The following is a 20,355-nucleotide window of genomic DNA, read 5'->3' as shown; positions in this document are numbered from 1 at the left end:
GAAGAATAAGAGTCCCCATTTCTATGGACGTATTGTAATACCACTATAGCCTCCTGCCTCCTTCTTAACGTCCCCTTGGAAGGAATTCAATCCAGGGGAGTTTAACTTCTCACGAATGCTCAGGTAATGGATGTGCTACACCCTCCTTAGCATTTTTGGTGATAACCTGAGGGAGGTTTCTGTGCACAATTATAATTGGCCCTGAATTTTGTGTTTTATACTACATCTTCCCTCTTCTCTACCCTTCCCCCCTCCCCCTGTTTGGGAAGATACTGCCTCCCCCCCCCCCCATTGTACTCTGGCTGAGCTTTCTAGAAAAAGGTGTTCCAGACAGCGCACGTATATCTAGTTTGAAATGTTTTTTACTGAATAAGGCAAGTGCAAGGGGCCCTGCTGATGATAATGGAAGTTTCTTTCTTTCACGATTCTCCCTCGCTAATCTTCCTGTGCTCTCGGTTGGACTTCTCTGCTTGGCCTCCTGCACAGGTGAGATGTAATGAGCTTCTCAGGCAAAGCGTTTGCAAGTTCTGCTTTGATCCTCAGGTCATCTCTTGTTGATTCTGTGCTCTGGCTAGGAAGACGTGGGCTGAAAGAAAAAGAATATTCGCGCTGAAGGTGTTCTGTTAGGGTCTTTATAAGGTAAGGGCGTCCATAAACTGTAATCACTCGACTGCATTCTGTCATTGCTTTCTTTAATTTCCGTTCTCGCCAGTGTCCTCGGTTTCACAGTTCTGAGATGGTCTTGCTCCCTAAACATTAGTGCTTCTGTGTTTACTGACCTATGAGAGCTTCTCTTAGGTCCTGCTCATTCCCATGATGACTGTAGTGGTAACCCAGACTGTTGGGGTGTATGTTTATGTCATCATAGACCTGTGAATTGAAAATCATTTACTAATGCTAAATCACACGGGAAGACTATGGATCTCTCCCCTCCCCCGCTAGGCATTTCAGTCCTTTAGTTACAAGAAAGGGTTTTTAGTCAGGGTCTTCTCAACAGTTTATTTCTCTTGCGTTAGTTAACTGAGTTCCTTGTTAGGCAAATGTCCTCGGTATTTAATTTGTACTTCATTTGTAAACCAGCGTAGAAAGCTCAGAGCCAAAGAGTCAAAGGGAAGTTACGGTTTTTAGGGTTGGGTTGCTCTGTCATGTAGCCGTAATGCCGGAATTAAATTTACGGCTGGGCAGAAAATGACCTTACTTAATGGATATCTTTAAGATCACATAGGTGTTTAAGAGTAAGTTTTACTGAGGTTCATTTTTCAGATTTAGCATGGTGGTTGTGTTGGTTTGGATTTGTCCTCTTGGAACAAGCAAGGGTCTCCAGGGAAGAGGGAACGTCATTTGAAAATGCCTCCATCAGATTGCGCATAGGCAAACACGTGGGGTCATTTTCATGATCAGTGACTAATGCAGGAAGGCTCAGGCCCCTGCGACCAGGGCCGCACTTGGAAAGGTGGTTTTAGAGTGTTATGAGAAAGCAAACTGAACACAATGAGGCGAGCAAGGACAGCGGCAGCGCTCCTCTGTGGTTTCGCCATCCCTTCCCGCCTTGGCCACCCACAGCGATGGATTGCTATCTGGAAGTGTAAGCTGATATCTCCCCATCTCCATGCTGCTTTTGGTCATGGTCTTTGCCACAGTAATAGAAAACTACATAAATACTGTCTCCAGAATACAGGGAATGTATAATACAATGGTGAAAGATGCATATGACGTCACTCATGAACAAACTTTTTATAAAGGATAGTGAATTACTCCTTATGTTTAAAGTGCCTCCGCTAAACATTTGTTTATGTTAGGTATTGTGATAACTTCTCAGGGAAATAGAAGAGAGAACAAGTGAGTGTCTCCTGTCCACCAAGGACGTGACTTTACATTCATATAGCATGAATGCAAATATATGTATGATACCAAACACAGATGGAAGGTGTAAAACCCTTAGAGAAGGAGGCCTATTTGAGCATTTTAGTTCATTGGTCATACTATAGGCAGAATGTGGCACTCTGGTCTTATTCCATTTGCTTTCTGGTGGCCCTGAGATGAGCTGCTTGCCTGAATCATGCATTCCCCTCCATGACCTATGGCTTAACACAGGAGCAACGGGATCCAGTGAACCTGGACTGACACCTCTGAGACTCAGCAAAACAGTGTTTCTTCTTTCTAGGCTCATTATATGAGTGACTTTGTTATAGTACCAGGAAGCTGATTAATAGGACCTTCAGTCAGAGTTTATAGAACATAAACCAGAGTCTTAATGTGGGAACTATTGAACCAAGGAAGAGAGGGCATGAAAAGGAATGAAATATGACCAAGTGTGCAGTTTGAAGATATTTTCTCTGGCCTCAGTAAGGAGGGAGCAGAAAGAATGGATTCAGGGACGTTCTCATACGGTGAGGCTGGTGACTGCTGAGATGGTCAGGGAGCTTTGTTGGTGAGACCAACAGGTTGGTGTATTTGTAACTCCTGCATTTTGGTCTTATGCAAACGGATGGTATTGGTAAGTGTGCATTGCTATTACTCCACTTTAGATTGACCTGAAGTTCAAAGTGGCTAAACATTGAGCTCCAGGGAACCCATGAATAAGTCACAAACTCTACTTTCTGACTTCAAATCTTCATTTCTCCAACCAGCGCTGCACTTCAGAACTGACGTCAGAAGGGCTGTGCTCAATGCTGTCGGCACGATTTCTTTAGACAGTGAAGCCACTGCATCTTAGCCTTGGGTCGTATTATAAAGAGTTCCTAGGGTTTACAAGCTCAAATTTTGACCATGACCCATTGGTGAGAAGAATGTTGCACCACAAATGAACACACACATAACAGAAACAAAATTTTCTTAGAAATACTAAGAAATACTAAGCATTACCTGAGGTGTGTTTTCTTCTGTTCCCACTTACACAAAAATTTAGTGCCTTTTCACAACGTTGATTTTATAATACAAATTATAAGTTTGAAAAAACTGAACTAGTCCTTTTAAACTTTAGAAGAACTGGGAAGTGATTTTTTTTTAAAAAAACAAACTATTACTGATTTCTCTTTCTCTTTAAGTTGAAAATAAAATAAAATTTTCATACCATATATTCTGATCATCTCCTCCCAGATCCTCCTCACCCCCTACCCATTAAACTCCACATCTTGTTCTCTCTTTTTAGAAAGCAAACAGGCAAATAAAATGAGAAAACAAACCAGAATAAAAGAAAACCAACCAACCAAACAGAAAACAAAATACAGACATGAGAAACACACACACACCCCCCATAAAAACACAAAAGAAATTACAATATACAATCAGTATAGACCAGTAAGGTAAAAAAAAAAATCATGCCCAAACAAAGCACTATGAGACTCCAAAAAACCCATCCCAAAATACCATTGAGTTTGTTTTGTGTTGGCTACCGATGTCTTGGCATTGGGCCTGCCCTTAAGAACAATTTATATATCCAGTGAGACTCCATTAGAGAATACTAATTTTTCCTTTGTGAACACTTGACATTTGGAAATAGCTTCTGGGTTAGGGATGGAAGTTCATGTCCAGTTCTCCTCGCAGAGTTGTGACTCCCCTGGCTTGGCCCTGTGCATGCTGCCACAGTCTGAGTTCACATGTGCATCGGTACTGTTGAGTCTGGAAGACACTGCTTGCTTGGTGTCCTCCATCTTCTCTGGCTCTTACGATCTTTCTGCCTCCTCCTCTGAATAGCTGCCTGAGATCTGACAGGAGGGGTTTGATGATGCCATCCCATCTAAGACTGGGTGTTCCAAGGTCTCTTACTCTCTGCACATTGTCCAGTTGTGGGTTTCTGTGTTGGTCCTCATATCCTGCAGGAGGAAGCTTCTATGATGATGGCTGACCACTATGATCTATGAGTATAGAGTCATGTTGTTGCTATGTTCCTTCAGCTGAACAGTTGATATTTGTTTTTCCCCTAGGTCTCAGGTTTGCATCCACCTGAGCAGTGCCAGGCATGGATTTCATCTCACTGAGTAGACCTTAAATCCAAGCAAAGAGATTGGTTGCTCCCACGACTTTTGTGCCAGTATTGTGCCAATGTATCAGACAATCAAGTCACCATTATAGATCGAAGGGATTGTAGCTGTGTTGATGTTTATTTTTCTCCCCTGGGAGCATGCAAAGTACCTTCTGATACCAAGAACACTAGTCAATAGGGATGAAGGCTCTAATTAGGCACCAATATGACTTGTCCCTGTTCAGTGAGATAAGCAGGTGTTGTCTTCTGCAACAGGGACTTAACAGTTTGTGGAGAGCACCAAATAGCCTTGATAATCACCTGAGTTGTTTAGAAGTTTTCATGAGGCCCCTTGGCCAACAACTCAGATAACAACCCATTTCTGGAGGTCTCACTTGGTGGCAAAATATATTTTATTAGGGCTTTGTCTCGTTCATTATTTGGTGATTTTATTTGTTTTTACACCTATCCCCACACGTTTCATATGTGTGTGTGTCAGTGTGAGTGAATCTTCTTCTGTAGAAGGTTTTCACCTGAAATCTCAAATGGCCCTTGGTGTTATCTGTACTTCCCTGCATTCTCTTTCTTATTCCCCCTTCTTCCCTCCTCCTCCATTCAACACTTCCATCCCAGTGCCCCCCCCCCATGTACCATCTGTCTGTAACTGTGGATTCTGTTTCTCCTTGCTTGGGAGATCCTTCATTCATCCCTAGTCCCTTCCTCTATGCCTAACCTCTGGCTATACAGACTATAGAATGCCTATCAAAGTTTAAAAGCTAGTGTTCACATTGGAAAGTGATTTTCTAAGATTTAGTGATCCATAGGCAAGTGAGTTCCTGGTTCTAAATCACTGCATTAGACTGCTTAGCTTTTCAGTTCCATATATAAAATTGACTGGTAGGTTTGTAAGTTTTGTCCTTTACAAACAGACAGAGAGACAAAGAGTTCAGCTGTTGATTATTTTCTGCTTATTAATATTTAGTTTCTCTTTATAAAAGCCTTGTTTTACTCTAAGGTAAGGCCATCCAGGGTACAATTAAGTCAAGCCTTACATTTTGTTTGGAAAGTAATGGATATAGAGCAGTCCCGATAATAAAGAGCGCACTATCTCTGAGAGTCTGAAAAAGACTAATAAAAAGCCCCGGAAAATGGAAAGCACTTATCAAAGAGGGGTGATAAAAATGCACTTATGAAGTTACCCAAGAACCCAAAGGATAATTGTGAGGCAAAGAGGAAAAGCCAAGTGGAGAATAGAAAGCCTTAATAACATCCACACAATCACAGGGGCTATTTCTTGAGTGACGTTGAACAGAAATGGGGCATGTAAGATAGAAAAGCCTAGGCCTGTAGTCCTGGAAAACGGCGGAACATTTGGGAAAAATTTAAATGGAGCTTTCAAACTGTTAAGGGTTTAATAAAATGAAAATTCGACATCTATTCAGCCAAACTGAATTTGGAAACTTTCAAAACCATGGAGGGAGAAGAGAAAGGATTTTCTTGCTTGTTTTTACACATGGACCCTAACCTTTGAAGGAATATGGAATGGCTGTTGGAAATCCTGACAAAGTTTCTGGGTGTTCTTCCAATGAGGCAAGACCTGGTGAACTCTGGGAAGTACAGACATGGGCAGGGCTTGGAAAACTCTAGGGTCCCGCCACAGTAGAGCATCAGAGAATGGAAACATGAGGTATGGAACATTCTCCTCCTGTAGCCAATCCTGGGGCAGATACATGCATGTCATCGTCTTACTTCTGAGCAGATCTCAAGAACATGGTCAAACAGAGTTTACTGAACACTTGTCAACTCCCCCCATGCCATGTTAAATTCTGGGCAACTTAACACAAATTTACACCAACTCTTAATTAAGAGCCCTTTCAAAGATTTGATCCATGTTGTATAGAAGGGTGACAAGATGCCAAGGACATAGAGAGAAGAAGCATCTGGTCTAGAGTTATTGACTTAGAGCCTTCCAGGAGAGAATGGGTCCAAGCTTTGACTTAAGTAGAGGCAAGGAAGAGGTAGGCAGATGAAGGGTGAAGGGCAGGATGGGGAATTTTAGGATTATATCACATCACAGAACACCCTAAAAAGCATAATTTAGGCCAAGCATAATATAAGCCCTGGTCAATGTAGTTTCTAATGTTATATTATTGTCAGTTATGTCCTGGTCAGACAGGACATTTTTTTATTTCTCCCTGAAAATAACTGCAGCTTTCTTAGGCTTCCATAAGTGTGGCTGATGTAACATTAACGTTTGATTATCTGTAATTGTTTAAAAGGCCTATACAATACCGATATTTCTCATTGCTATTCATTATACTTGCAAATTCAACTGCAGAGTCTGTTCATATATTGTGACCTTTCTATATAAAGGAATGGTGAAACAGAATCAGAAGAGCAGAAACTGTTGGGATCCTTCCTTTAACATGTGAGAACGTTAAGAAGCATTTGTTCAGAATAGGAATATTGTTAGTTAGTTGCAGAGAGGAGACAGAAACGTCTGTGTTCAATATTTGTTTTCTTTATGCAGCATTGACGTAGCGGATGTTTTCTGAAGCCCACAACTTTGATGTAAAAAGGTGTTAACACTGGTACCTTGCTGCTAATTCCAGTGATTGCCTTTGAAGTACTCAGGGCTTGATTTATTTATTTTTTTTAATTTGCCATTGCATGTTCCCTCCGAGAATGTGTGTACAAATCAGCTTCACTTAACCATCTCTTTTACTTTATTGTAAGAGTAAGGAGTACATGCTAAGCACTCTCGTTAAGTCCTAAAGTTATTTGTAGCAGATGAACACACTCTTGGTGCTGTTTGCCCTCTCTTGGGCTAATACCTCATTCAGAGATGGCACCCACGGCAGGAATATTAAAGCATTAACTACAGACCTGGAAAAACGTCCTATGGTTAATAATGTGAATAGCACTTTTCTTAAAATGTGCACCTGGCTACCAGGAGGCAGTGCTCTTTCATGGTGATTACCGTCACACGCTTATGCTCGCACGCTCTGTTTAGAGCCGTGTAATTAGCAGAGCCTTTAAAATGAAATTGCTGGAATGTTCTTCCGAGCTTTTCTTCCTCTCACTCGGCATCATTCAGAAGGCTTCTGCGCTCTTAGCCTATTGTGTGGCTATTGATTCCCTGGCCCACCCGCCGGCTTTCTTATTATTAGCCTGCTCAGAAAAATCTAGCAACGGGTTGTCCTTCTCTCCACGTCCAAATCTCTTTTTTTCTGAGGATCCACTGGGTAAGATCCCTGCCCCCACCACAAAAGTACCCTTTCCCACTGCTCTCTGCCTTATCCATTGTGTGATTTGAAAAGCCCCGTTTGACGGTACCCATTGTTAGGGAGCCTGATTCTCATTGTCAAGATCACACGAGTTTGGCTTCTATAATCATGTCTTTCGGTACAATTATAATCACCAACAATCTCATGAATTACTGGCTTCAGGTAACCATCAGAGGCCCCTGACTGTTGTAGCGATTCCAAGGAAGTAGAAACAGCTAGGGTTCTGAAGGCTCATGTCTTACTCTGGGTTCCCTGGCCCCGTTGTTTCTTCTTCTTTTTTTCCTCTTGCTTATATGTTACCTGACATATCTAACTCATTGGTTTGTGATTATTGAACTTGCCTGTAGTTTCACAATCCTGTGGTACAATTTATCTGCAGCCTTCAAACAAACAAACAAACAAACAAACAAAAAACCAACATCCTTTATCTTTTCTCAAGAACGGAAGAGGGATTCTTTATACTTAAAAATACCTGAAAATGGCAACTTAGGCAAATTTTTGGGCAAACTGTTTAGTTTGATTAATTACATATAAGGTTATCATTAGGTACCTATCATGCACAAGTACTCTGCTTGACAGTACAAGAAGGATGCAAATATATGAAATATGTTCTTTTTTATTAATTTATAAAAGTTTCCACTTCTGCCCCTCCTCCCAATACACTCCCATTCCCCCCACTCCCTCTCCGCCTCCCTCTCCAGCCCTAAGAGCAGTCAGTGTTTCCTGCCCTGTGAGAAGTTCAAGTTCCTCCCCCCTCCCTCCAGGTTTAGGAAGGTGAGCATCCAAACTGACTAGGATCCCAAAAATCCAGAACATGCAGAGGAAACAAGTCCCAGTGCCATTATCAATGGCTTCTCAGACTGTCCCCTTGTCAGCCACATTCAGAGAATCCGGCCACATTCAGAGAATCCGGCCACATTCAGAGAATCCGGTTTGATCACATGCTCATTCAGTCCCAGTCCAGCTGGCCTTGGTGAACTCTCATTAGATCAGTCCCCTTGTATCAGTGGGTGAACACACTCCTCACTGTCCTACCTTCCTTGTTCATGTTCTCCCTCCTTCTGCTCCTCATTTGGACCTTGGGGGCTCAGTCCAGTGCTCCAATGTGGGTCTCCGTCTGTATCGCCATCCATCGTCAGATGAAGGTTTCCTCTGGTCTTGCCTTCTTTGCTCACGTTCTCTTTCCTTCTGCTTCTCGTTTGGACTTAGGGAGTTTGTTGTGGGAGTAACTTCCGCTGCCTCAACCAATAGTCGCTGAAATACGAGCCCACAGTGCAGCCGGGAGCGACTTCCGCTCTGTCAGCCAATAGCTGCTGAAATACCAGCCCACTGGGGCGTGGTATATTTCTCTTTTAAAAAGAGAAACAGATCCGGATCAGGCCCTCTTGGTTCCGGCTCTTGGTTCCGGTGCTTGGTCCCGGCTCCTGCTCCCGGCTCCTGCTCCTGGCTCCTGCTCCTGGCTCCTGCTCCCGGCTCCTGCTCCAGCGACTAGGCTCCCTTCCTGACGGTTTATGGTGTATGTAAGTTTTACCCCCCAAAATAAATAACCCCTTAAAACATAACTGGTGTGGGATTGATTCGCCGATAGGAGTTAAGTCCAGTGTTCCAATGTGGGTCTCTGTCTCTATCTCCATCCATCGCCAGATGAAGGGTCTATGGTGATATGAAAAATATTCATCAGTATGGTTATGTTCCAAGGCCAGTTCAGGCACCCTCTCCTCTGCTGTCCAGGGAACAATCTGGGGATCTCTCCTTGGACCTGGGAACCCCTCTAGAATCAAGTCTCTTGTAAACCCTAAAATGACTCCCTTAGTTGAGATATATACTTCCCTGCTCCCATATCCATCCTTCCTCCCTCCCCCATCCCAATCCCCCAAGTTTCCCCAATCCTCCCCTACTCCCTTCTCTCTAACCCTCTCCTCTTCCATCCACTCCTGCCCCCCCATGCACTTAATGTTGCCTGGCACTCTTGTCTACTTCCAATATCCAGGAGGAAAACTACATGATTTTCTTCAGGTTCACCTTCTTTTTTAGCTTCTCTAGGATCACGAATAATAGGCGCAAAGACGTTTAATTATGGCTAGAATCCACTTATGAGTGAGTACATACCATATTCCTCTTTTTGGGTCTGGGTTATCTCACTCAGCAAAGTGTTTTCTATTTCCATCCATTTGCATGCAAAATTCAAGATGTCATTGTTTTTTACCGCTGAGTAAAACTCTAATGTATAAATGTTCCACACCTTCTTTAACCATTCTTCTATTGAGGGGCACCTAGGTTGTTTCCAGGTTCTGGCTATTACAAATAGTGCTGCTATGAACATAGTTGAACAAATGCTTTTGTGGAATGATAGGGCATCTCTTGGGTATATTCCCAAGAGTGGAATTGCTGGGTCCTGAGGGAGGTTGACTCCCAGTTTCCTGAGAAACCGCCACACTGATTTCCACAGTGGCTGCACAAGTTTGCAATCCCACCAACAATGGATGAGTGTTCCCCTCACTCCACATCCTCTCCAGCATAGGCTATCATTGGTGTTTTTGAGTTTAGCTACTCTGACAGGTGTAAGATGGTATCTCATAGTTGTTTTGATTTGCATTTCCCTGATCGCTAAGGAGGTTGAACATGACCTTAAGTGTCTTTTGGCCTTTCGAAGTTCATCTGTTGTGAATTCTCTGTTCAGATCAGTACCCCATTTTTAATTGGGTTAATTAGAGTTTTAGTGTCTAGTTTCTTGAGTTCTTTGTATATTTTGGAGATCAGACCTTTGTCTGATGAGGGGTTGGTGAAGATCTTCTCCCAGTCAGAAGGTAGCCTTTTGGTCTTACTGACAGTGTCCTTTGCTTTACAGAAGCTTCTCAGTTTCAGTAGGTCCTATTTATTCATTGATTCTCTTATTGTCTGTGCTACTGGGGTTCTACCTAGGAAGTGGTCTCCTGTGCCTATGTCTTGTAGACTACTTCCCACTTTCTCTTCTATCTGGTTCAAAGTGGACAGGTTAATGTTGAGGTCTTTAAGCCATTTGGACTTGAGTTTTGTGCATGGTGATAGATATGGATCTACTTTCATTCTTCTACAGGTTGACATCCAGTTATGCCAGCACCATTTGTTAAAGATGCTTTCCTCTTCCATTGCATACCTTTAGCTCCCTTGTCGAAAATCAAGTGTCCATAGGTTTGTGGGTTAATATCTGGGTCTTCTATTTGATTCCATAGGTCAACTTCTCTGCTCTTATGCCAATACCAAGCTGTTTTCAATACTGTAGCTCTGTAATAGAGTTTGAAGTCAGGGATGGTTATACCTCCAGAAGTTCCTTTATTATATAAGATTGTTTTGTCTATCTTTGGTTTTTTGTTTTTCCATATAAAGTTTATTATTGTTCTCTCAAGGTCTGTGAAGAATTTTGATGGGATTTTGATGGGGATTGCATTGAATCTATAGATTGCTTTTGGTAGAATTGCCATTTTAACTATGTTGATCCTCCCAATCCAAGAGCAGGGGAGATCTTTCCATTTTCTGGTATCCTCTTCAATTTCTTTCTTCAAAGACTTAAAGTTCTTGTCAAATAGGTCTTTCACTTCCTTGGTTAGAGTTATCCCAAGATATTTTATGCTATTTGTGGCTATTGTGAAAGGTGAAGATTCTCTGATTTCCCTTCCTGCTTCTTTATCCTTTGTGTATAGGAGGGCAAATGATTTTTTGGCGTTGATCTTGTACCCTGCCACATTACTAAAGGTGTTTATCAGCTGTAGAAGTTCTTTGGTAGAGTTTTTGGGTTCGCTTATGTACACTATCATATCATCTGCAAATAACGAGAGTTTAACTTCTTCCTTTCCAATTTGAATCCCCTTGATCCCCTTATGTTGTCTTATTGCTATTGCTAGAACTTCAAGCACTATATTGAAGAGGTATGGAGAGAGTGGACAGCCTTGTCGTGTTCCTGATTTTAATGGAATGGCTTTGAGTTTCTCTCCATTCAATTTGGTGTTAGCTGTCGGCTATGTCTCCCTTTTCATTTCTTTTTTTTTTAATTATTTATTTATTTTGTATACAATATTCTGTCTGTGTGTATGTTTGTAGGCCAGAAGAGGGCACCAGACCTCATTACAGATGGTTGTGAGCCACCATGTGGTTGCTGGGAATTGAACTCAGGACCTTTGGAAGAGCAGGCAATGCTCTTAACCTCTGAGCCATCTCTCCAGCCCCCCTTTTCATTTCTGATCTTATTAATTTGAGTGTTCTCTCTCTGCCATTTGATTAGTTTGATTAGGGGTTTGTCAATCTTGTTGATTTTCTCCAAGAACCAACTTTTTGTTTCGTTGATTCTTTGGATTGTTCTCTGTGTTTCTATTTTGTTGATTTCAGCCCTCAGTTTGATTATTTCCAGTCTTCTACTCCTCCTCGGTGAGTCTGCTTCTTTTTTTTCTAGAGCTTTCAAGTGTGTTGTTAAGTCTCCAATGTGTGCTTTCTCCATTTTTCTTTAATTGGGCACTTAGTGCTATGAACTTTCCTCTTAGCACTGCTTTCTTTGTGTCCCATAGGTTTGAGTATGTTGTGTCTTTATTTTCATTAAATTCAAGGAAGACTTTAATTTCTTTCTTTATTTCTTCCTTGACCCAGGGGTGATTCAGTAGTTGACTGTTCAGCTTCCATGAGTTTGTAGGCTTTTTGGTGTTAGAACTGTTATTAAATTCTAACTTTATTCCATGGTGATCCGACAAGACACAGGTGGTTACTAATATTTTTTTATATCTGTGGAAGTTTGCTTTGTTACCGAGATGTGGTCAATTTTCGAGAAGGTTCCACGAACTGCAGAGAAGAAGGTATATTCTTTCCTATTTGGGTGGAATGTTCTATAGATATCTGTTAAGTCCATTTAATTCATTACCTCTATTAATTCTCTTACTTCTCTGTTGGGTTTCTGTCTGATTGATCTGTCCATTGGTGAGAGAGGTGCGTTGAAGTCTCCTACTATTAGTGTGTGTGGTTTGATGACTGCCTTGAATTCTAAAAGTTTTTCTTTTACATAAGAGGGTGCTTTTATATTAGGGGCATAGATATTCAGGATTGAGACTTCCTCCTGATGAATTGTTTCCGTTATGAGTATAAAATGTCCGTCTCCATCTCTTCTGATTGATTTTAGTTTGAAGTCAATTTTGTTGGAAATTAGAATGGCCACACCCGCTCGTTTCTTAGGTCCATTTGCTTGAAAAACCTTTTCCCAACCCTTTACTCTGAGTATATGTCTGTCTTTGTGGTTGAGGTGTGTTTCTTGTAAACAGCAGAATGTTGGATCCTGTTTTCGTTTCCAATCTCTTAGTCTGTGCCTTTTTATAGGTGAGTTGAGTCCATTAATATTAAGTGATATTAATGACCAGTGGTTGTTGACTCCAGTTATTATTTTTTTTTAATTTTTTGTTTAGTAGAGTTTGTATGTTTCCCTTCTTTGAGTTGTGCTTGTGAAGGGTCGCTAGATGTCTGAGTTATTGTAGGCAGTGTTGGCACTGTTGGATTCCTTGGGTTGCGATTTTCTTTCTATTACTTTCTGTAAGGCTGGATTTGTGGCTACGAATTGTTTAAATTTGTTTTTATCCTGGAATATTTTGTTTTCTCCATTGATAGTGAACGATAGCTTGGCTGGGTATAGTAGTCTGGGTTTGCATCCATGGTCTCTTAGTTTCTGCAGTACCTCTATCCAGGACCTTCTGGCTTTCATGGTTTCCATAGAGAAGTCCGGTGTAAGTCTGATAGGTTTACCTTTATAAGTTACTTGACCTTTTTCCTTTGCAGCTCTTAATATTCTTTATTTAATCTGTATGTTTTGTGTTTTGATTATTATATGGCGAGGGGATTCTTTTTTTTTTTTTGATCAAGTCTATTCGGTGTTCTGTACGCTTCTTGAACCTTCATAGGAATATCGTTCTTTAGGTTGGGAAAGTTTTCTTCTATAATTTTGTTGAATATATTTTCTGGGTCTTTGATCTGCAGTTCTTCTCCTTCTTCAATCCCTATTATTCTTAGATTTGATTTTTTTATTGTGTCCCAGATTTCTTGAATGTTTTGTGATGAGAATTTGTTGGATTTGCTCTTTTCTTTGATCAGAGCATTTATTTTCTCTATGGTATCTTCAGCATCTGAGATTCGTTCTTCCATCTCCTGTATTCTATTGATTATGCTTGATTCTGTATTCTCTGTTCATTTACCAATTTTTCCATATCCAGCTGGCCCTTTGTTTGTGTTTTCTTCATTGCCTCCATTTCAGTTTTCAATTCTTGAACTGTTTCCATTACCTGTTTGATTGTTTTTTCTTGGTTTCATAGTGTATCATTCATGGATTTACTCATTTCTTCAAACTTTGTTGTACTTCTCATCCAATTATTTAAGGGAGTTATTCATATCCTGTTTAAGGGACTCTATTGCTTTCATAATGGCATTTTTTCCCACTTCTTCTGGATTAAGGTGTTCAAGTCCTTCTATTGTAGGGTCGTTGGGATCTGGTGTTTTCATGTTGTTTTTCAGATTGTTGGAGGAGTTCTTGCCTTGGCGTCTGCCCATCTTTTCCTTCAAATGCTCTCTATTGGATCTTCTGATACCAGGTCAGGTTCTCTTGCTGGGCAGGGACTTCACTGACAGAAGGCCTACCTTTCCTCAGGCAGGCTATTGAAACACAGGCACTCCCTCCTGCAGGGTTGTGCTCACAGCCCAGGCCCAGTGCACAAGGCAGCTTCGCTGGGGAAATCCCCTCCTCCGATGAATGTCTGCTAGAAGATCAGTGCCCCTTGCTGGCCAGGAATGTCGCTGAGCTGACACAGAGCCCACCTGTCCTCAGGCAGGCTATCAAAACACAGGAACTGCCTCCTGCCGGGTTGCATCCACAGCCCAGGCCCAGTGCACAAGGCAGCTGAGCTGGGGAGATCTTATGGCCCCAGGCGGAAGGGAGGAAGAGAGGAAAATGTACCTGGATGAGAACTGGGATGGGAGGCGGGAGAGCTCCACAGTGTGGAGCCACCACTGCAGGGTGACCAGGGAGTCAAGGGGGTCAGGAAAAGTCTGAATTCCTCCTTGCCGGTCTTCTGCCGCGGGCCAGGAGCAAACTCACCCCTCCTCCGATGGATATCTGCTCTATGAAATATGTTCTAAGGAAAACAAGATGCTCAGCATATTAGTGAGTAGTGATGGCGTGGTGTATGAAATAAGAGACAGCGGTGCATGTGCTGGAGAGTGTTTTTTCAAAGCTGTGAGCCATGATTTGGGCCCCAGCTGAGTGATAAACCATCTTATAAAACAGGGAAATCAAGGACATTCCAAGTAGGGAGTGTTTGTATCTTTTACTCCATGAAGTTAAAGATAATGAGTTTGGGGCTTAAGAGATGGCTCAGTGGTTAAGAGCAATGGCTGCTCTTCTAAAGGACCTGCGTTCAATTCTCAGGACTTACACGGCTTCTTATAACTGTCTGTAGCTCCAGCTTCAAGAGATCTAATGCTCTGTTCTGGCTGCTGTAGGCATCAGGCATGCACATGGTACACAGACACACATATAGGCAAAACACTCATACAGATTAAATAAAATAATTCTTGACATTATTTAAAGAATTGGCGTCAACATACCATTGACAAGAGTACCAGTAAGAATGGCTGTTAGAGGCAGAGCCAAGGAAGAAGCTCGCTTCGGGAGTACATACAAGCAAGATTAATGTGGGGTTGTGAGTGAGAAAGTCAACTTAATCAATTGACATTACCCTCGTGAACCTTCCAGTCTTGGTCAATACATTTAGCCAAAAGATTGAGTTAACTAGACAATTACAACCAATCTCAATGGTTTTGAAATTGATTTGTCATAAAAAATTTCGTCTAAGCATTAGTAAATACATATATAAATCAAACTATACATATATAAATATAAAGTCACCGTGTTATACATATCAACAAAGATTGTTGTGAAATGCAAAGAAACATTTGTATTGCTGGGCTTACACCATGAAAATAATCCATACTTCAGGGAGACTTGTGGCCCCACTGACAGAAGCGGGTGTTTGAGGAGAGACATGTACTCTGGGCTTGGTATGAAGCTTCGACAGCACCACAGGTCCCAAGTTTAACTTTGGAAGTCTGGATGCAAGAAGCACTATCAAATAGGAGTCTTTAAGAATTATTTAAGAGCTGGATTGCAGGCGGAAAGAGCTGCTAATGTAGATTTTGCAGGCAGTCTCCCCAAGGCAAGACTTCACAGAACAGGATTAAATCATAGAGTAAGACTGGAGAAGAAAGAGGGGATGGGGTTGAACCGGTAAGGGGCAGGGAGAGAGAACCAATGCAGTGCAGAAGAAAGAATCCTTTCTTTGTGGGATTGCCAACAGGTGGAGGAGAGGCCAGACTCCTCCTCCCTTCAAGTGTTCAGGAGGGAGACTGTTGGCAACAGTTGTCAGGACATTTGATTTGGATTGTAGAAGTTGTAGATAAAAGACTTAAAGGCAAGGCACGCAGCAGGATCCAGGCACAGACAATGTATTCTAGGTCCCAGGTCCAAATAACTAAGCCACGCTGATTTGAGGTTGATGGGGTAGATACACTAGCTGCAAGCCAGGGGGTGGCGTTTTCTTGCTTATTTTAATAGACATGGCAAAGCATACTTTTAGAAAATTAAAATTTTGAAGTTAATATAAAATATTTAAGGAGCGATATGATTTAGAGGCACTTTACTCATATTTGGGTGACAATTTTCAATTTTTAATTTTGTACGTTATTAATGAATGATGCTTGAATCACATACTTGCAAAATTAATGTGCTATCCTTAGTAAGAGGAGTTTTGCACACTTGTGTATTTTTCCTCACTACGTTGTCAGGCAGATGTGTAGAAGGACCAGAAAAAAGTTTTGATAATTTTTCTTTAGTCTCATTTGTTTATAAAACATATGTTTAAAAAAATGTACCCAGCTTAAAAGGGATATATTAATTTAGATATAGAAAGGTTAATAACTTTTAAAAATGTTTCAAAATAATATTGAGAGGCTATATTATCATGTGGGCAAAACTTCTACAAGTGTCTCTGCTTAGATACAGACACTTTATGCTGATGAGATCATACTATAAATATGGTTTTACATTGTGTCTTACATCTAAAATATTATAGACATTCTCATATCAACAAATACAGAAATTTAGCATCTTTTCTCAACCATAGGTATTGTAGGAATTTACCAAAATTGATTTAAGCCAACGTCTATTGCTGGGCCTTTAGACTTTTCTCAAATTTTCTGTTTTAAATTACACTGCAGAAAGAAAGCATTGCAGCAGTACATTTCTGTGCACTTGTCTACTTGATGGTTGTATTGTTTGTTTGATTTCTGTTGCTGCGACAAAACAAACACCATGATCAAAAACAACTCAGGGAGGAAAGTGTTTATTTCAGCTTACAGTTCATCCTGAAGGGAAGTCAGGTCAGAACCTCAAGCAGGAATGTGGAGGCAGGAACCGAAGCAGAGGCCATGGAGGCACGCTGTGTATTAGTGTGCTTTCTATGGCTTTGCTCAGCCTGCTTTCTTAGAGAACCCAAGACCATCTGCTCAGGGATGGCGCTGCTAGTAGTGAGCTGGCCCGGCCCACATCAATGTCCCCCGGGTTTAGACATTGTCTCAATTATGGTTCCCTCTTTCCAGCTGACTCCAGTTTGTGTCAATTGATCAAACAACAACAAAAAACCAAAAAAATAAAAAATAAAAAAATAACCAGAACAGTTTTATGTGTATGTGTATATGTGGATGTATGTCCATATGTGTATAAGGCCTGTGATAGATATTGGGTATCCTCCTAGATTGCTCTACCTTTTTAAATTACATTTTCACGACTGCGTGCCAGGAAGTCTAAGGATTAGATTTAAGAAAAACCGCAGCCATGTTTCGAAGACCTTTGTTACAGGTCGTTCATCAGTTTGTAAGACACGAGTCTGATGCAGCCAGCAGTCTGGTTCTTGAACGATCTCTGACTCATGTTCAGCTATGTGGGTGAGCAGGTCAGGACCCTGTCGTGAGGCGGTGGAGGGAAAACCCCAATCACGATATTTTCTCTGGCAACAAATGAAATGTGGTGATCAGGGGACAGAGAAGTATTCCAAATGGGTGACGTCAGTCAATAGACAACACGGTACAGAATATCAGTGCTCCGACCAGGCCCCAGGGATGTGGCACATCACTGTGTGAAAAGGGGGCTCACCTATCTGTGGGAGGGAAAGTGGACTGCGGTGAACACACGGGTAAAATACCGTGATGTGGCAAGCAGCAGCCATCACAGCTGATAACACTCAGATATTTGAGTGACCAGACAAAAAAGAAAAGGCATAGGATCGACGGTTCTTCCTTGATCGTTGTTTGGAACAGTCTATAGTTTAAAGATAACGATTAAAGTTTTAATTTTAAAAAATTTGCATTTTTATTTCTTTTGTGTGTTTGTGTGACTGGGTACACTTGTGCCACAGCTTTGGAGGTCAGAGGGAAACGTACAGGAATGGAACAGACTTTCTGACCCATGTGGGGACTGAACTCAGCTCATGGTGCTTGGCAGCACAAGTCTTTACCTGCTGAGTCATCTCGATAGCTCCGTCTACTGTGTGTGTGTGTGTGTGTGTGTGTGTGTGTGTGTGTGTGTATGTATGTACCTATATCACATTCTGACTGCACTTTCCCCTCTCTCCTCTCCTCCCAGTCCTGCCCCACAACCCTTCAATGTCCCACACCCAGAACTACTTCTCAGTTTCTGATCAGGAAAGTGCAGGCCTCCCATGGATATCAACAAAATATGGCATATCAAGTTATAGTAAGGCTAAGCACCTCCCCATGTATTAAGTCTGAGCAAGGCAACAGGGGTTCCTAAAGCCAGCAAAAGAGTCAGAGACAGCTCCTGCTCCCACTGTTAGAAGTCCCACAAGATCAAGCTACACAACTGTCACATATATGCAGCAGGCCTATGTCATTCCCATGCAGGCTCCCTGGTTGTTGATTCAGTCACTGTGAGCCTCTCTGAATCCAGGTTAGTTACTTCTGTGGGTTTTCTTGGCTTGTCCTGACTCCTCTGGCTCCTACAATCCTTCCTCACCATCCTTCCACAGGATTCCCTGAACTCCACCCAATGTTTGTCTGTGGGCCTGCATCTGTTTCCATCAGTTGCTGGATGAAGCTTCTCAGATGACAATTGGGCTAGGAATCAATCTATGAGTATAGCAGAAAAATTGTTAGGCATCATTGCATTGAACTCTCATTTTTTTCTCCAGACGTGTTTGGTTCTATCCTAGGTTCCTGGGTCATCCAGCCTGTGGGTCCTGGTGCTCCAGGCAGTTGTCAGGAGTGGACTTTCTCTCCTGGCCTACAATTTTATGGAAGTCACAAATTCTTTGCAGGAAAATCAAATTTTATGACTTTCTGAGTTCAGCTAAAGAGTGTCCGAATGAACTATTTTAAGGTTACTGTTTTCTATACTAGCTTGTACACTTATATCCACAAATGCACATAAAATTTGTATTTACCTTTGGAAAAACCTGAGTCCTCCTCTACACAGAAACTTGTCCCATGTGGAATCACATAGTTATTGAAACTAAGGGTTTCTATGTGTTCCAGGTTTCTCAATGGCGAGCCCACCAGGAAGAGCTAGCGAGACTGGAAATGGAAATTTCAGTCCGAAGAAGAGAAAGGGAAGAGGAGAAAGAGAAACTATGGAAAGAGAAGGAGTTGCTGCAGAGGGAGGAGACGAAGACAAAGGTAAAACCCTCCTGTCTGCCTGAATGTGTGAGCGGATCTGCCATTGCTTGATTGAGCTTTGATTCCCCTTGGTGTTTGACATAGAATTCCTCCGGGCTGTCCTGAGAACATCTGTGAGAATTGAGCAAAGTCTTGCTTTATCCTATGTGAGTGTCATAGATTTGTGACATGTTGTTGCCTTGCACAAACACAGGTATCTGTGACTAAGTTCATTCTATATGGGGAGGGGAGAGGCAAAATTTGTGGCTATTCTTAAATCCTAAACTAAGAAGGAATATGGTAAAACTTTTAATGCACTGGGAGAGCTTTTTGGTTTATGGTAATGTGGCAAATGGCACTTTGAAATGTACTTGCTCGGCAGAATACAATGTACCTGGGCAGTGCACAATTCATGGAATGCCCAAAGGCCCTTACAGACTTCACTTCTTGATTTACTATTTGTTAGATTTTCAGTTATGCAAAATTGCCATTCTTTGGAGCAAATGCTTATTTCTAAATCTTAAAAACACCAAAATCTCATCCACAGCCCTAAAAGGGTGCTGCTGGTCTACAAAAGATAGAAAGTGCTAGAAGGTTGGTTTTGTTATCTTCTTATTTAGATGTTTTGTCTGTTGCTACAATAAAAAGTTTAGAATTTGCAATAAAGACGCTCTAGTTGAAAATGCTATCAGAGTTATTAAGCAACATTTATGGAGCTTCTGACTCTGGAAATCATTCACAAATGGTGACCACCTCGTGACCAGTGAAAGGAAATCAATTTGCTGCCAGAGATCCGCCAGTCTTGCCCACGGAGGACCCAGAAGTGAAGCTGGATTGACTTGATCTGCACGATGGGAAAAATGATTTTTGGAAAAAGATGCTCACAGTGCTGAGGATGACTGACTCATTCATGGCCATTGGTGGACGACCTGTGGTTCTTGTGATCACGGTTCACATTTTGGGCTCTGTGAGCCACAAAGTCTGTGAAGCCCTTGCTTAGGTGTTTTTTCTTCAAAGTTCAGTACTGGGAGATAAAGGAACTATGGACTTTTAGTCTATAAACCAATTTTGCTTGATTTCTGACTCTTTACTTGTCATTGATCTTGACTTGTTCCGTGCCCCTTCACCAGCAGACTGAGTGAAGGGGGGAAGCAGCATGGGTACCAACGCAACACACCGAAGGTCCTGTGACCACTTGATAAAGGCAGTTGCGCTTCCATTTTTTAATTAAAATTGAATTCTATTTATTCTCCTAAAGAAGTGAATTGGGTGATTTTATAAGGCTCACATGAAAAAAGATGACTTTTAAAAGAAATAGCTGTACAAATATAAATATTACTAAATATTGATCATCTTTCAGGTAATGCAAATGAACTCTGT

General features: G+C 41.6%; 1 protein-coding gene, 1 long non-coding RNA gene and 1 pseudogene across 2 annotated transcripts in view; 2 read left to right on the top strand and 1 right to left on the bottom strand.

Annotated features, from left to right (window-relative positions):
* Nucleotides 1-20,355, top strand: part of Ccdc148 (coiled-coil domain containing 148) — a 262,678-nt gene that overhangs the window by 151,857 nt on the left and 90,466 nt on the right. Inside the window, exon 10 of the mRNA XM_048426217.3 lies at nt 18,856-18,996. Coding sequence (XP_048282174.1) covers nt 18,856-18,996 — 141 coding nt within the window. The remainder of the gene's footprint in view (nt 1-18,855; nt 18,997-20,355) is intronic.
* Nucleotides 347-8,455, bottom strand: LOC148118715 (uncharacterized). The gene is made up of 2 exons (XR_015735840.1): nt 8,287-8,455; nt 347-586 (listed from the first exon to the last, which is right to left on the bottom strand). It is a non-coding gene; the product is annotated as an uncharacterized LOC148118715 (long non-coding RNA).
* Nucleotides 17,141-17,629, top strand: LOC125394850 (single-stranded DNA-binding protein, mitochondrial pseudogene; annotated as a pseudogene).

The sequence above is a fragment of the Myodes glareolus genome, chromosome 21, assembly GCF_982192425.1.
Source record: "Myodes glareolus chromosome 21, mMyoGla1.1, whole genome shotgun sequence".
NCBI classification, from domain to species: Eukaryota; Metazoa; Chordata; class Mammalia; order Rodentia; family Cricetidae; genus Myodes; species Myodes glareolus.
This window is presented reverse-complemented; position numbering and strand designations above follow the sequence as displayed.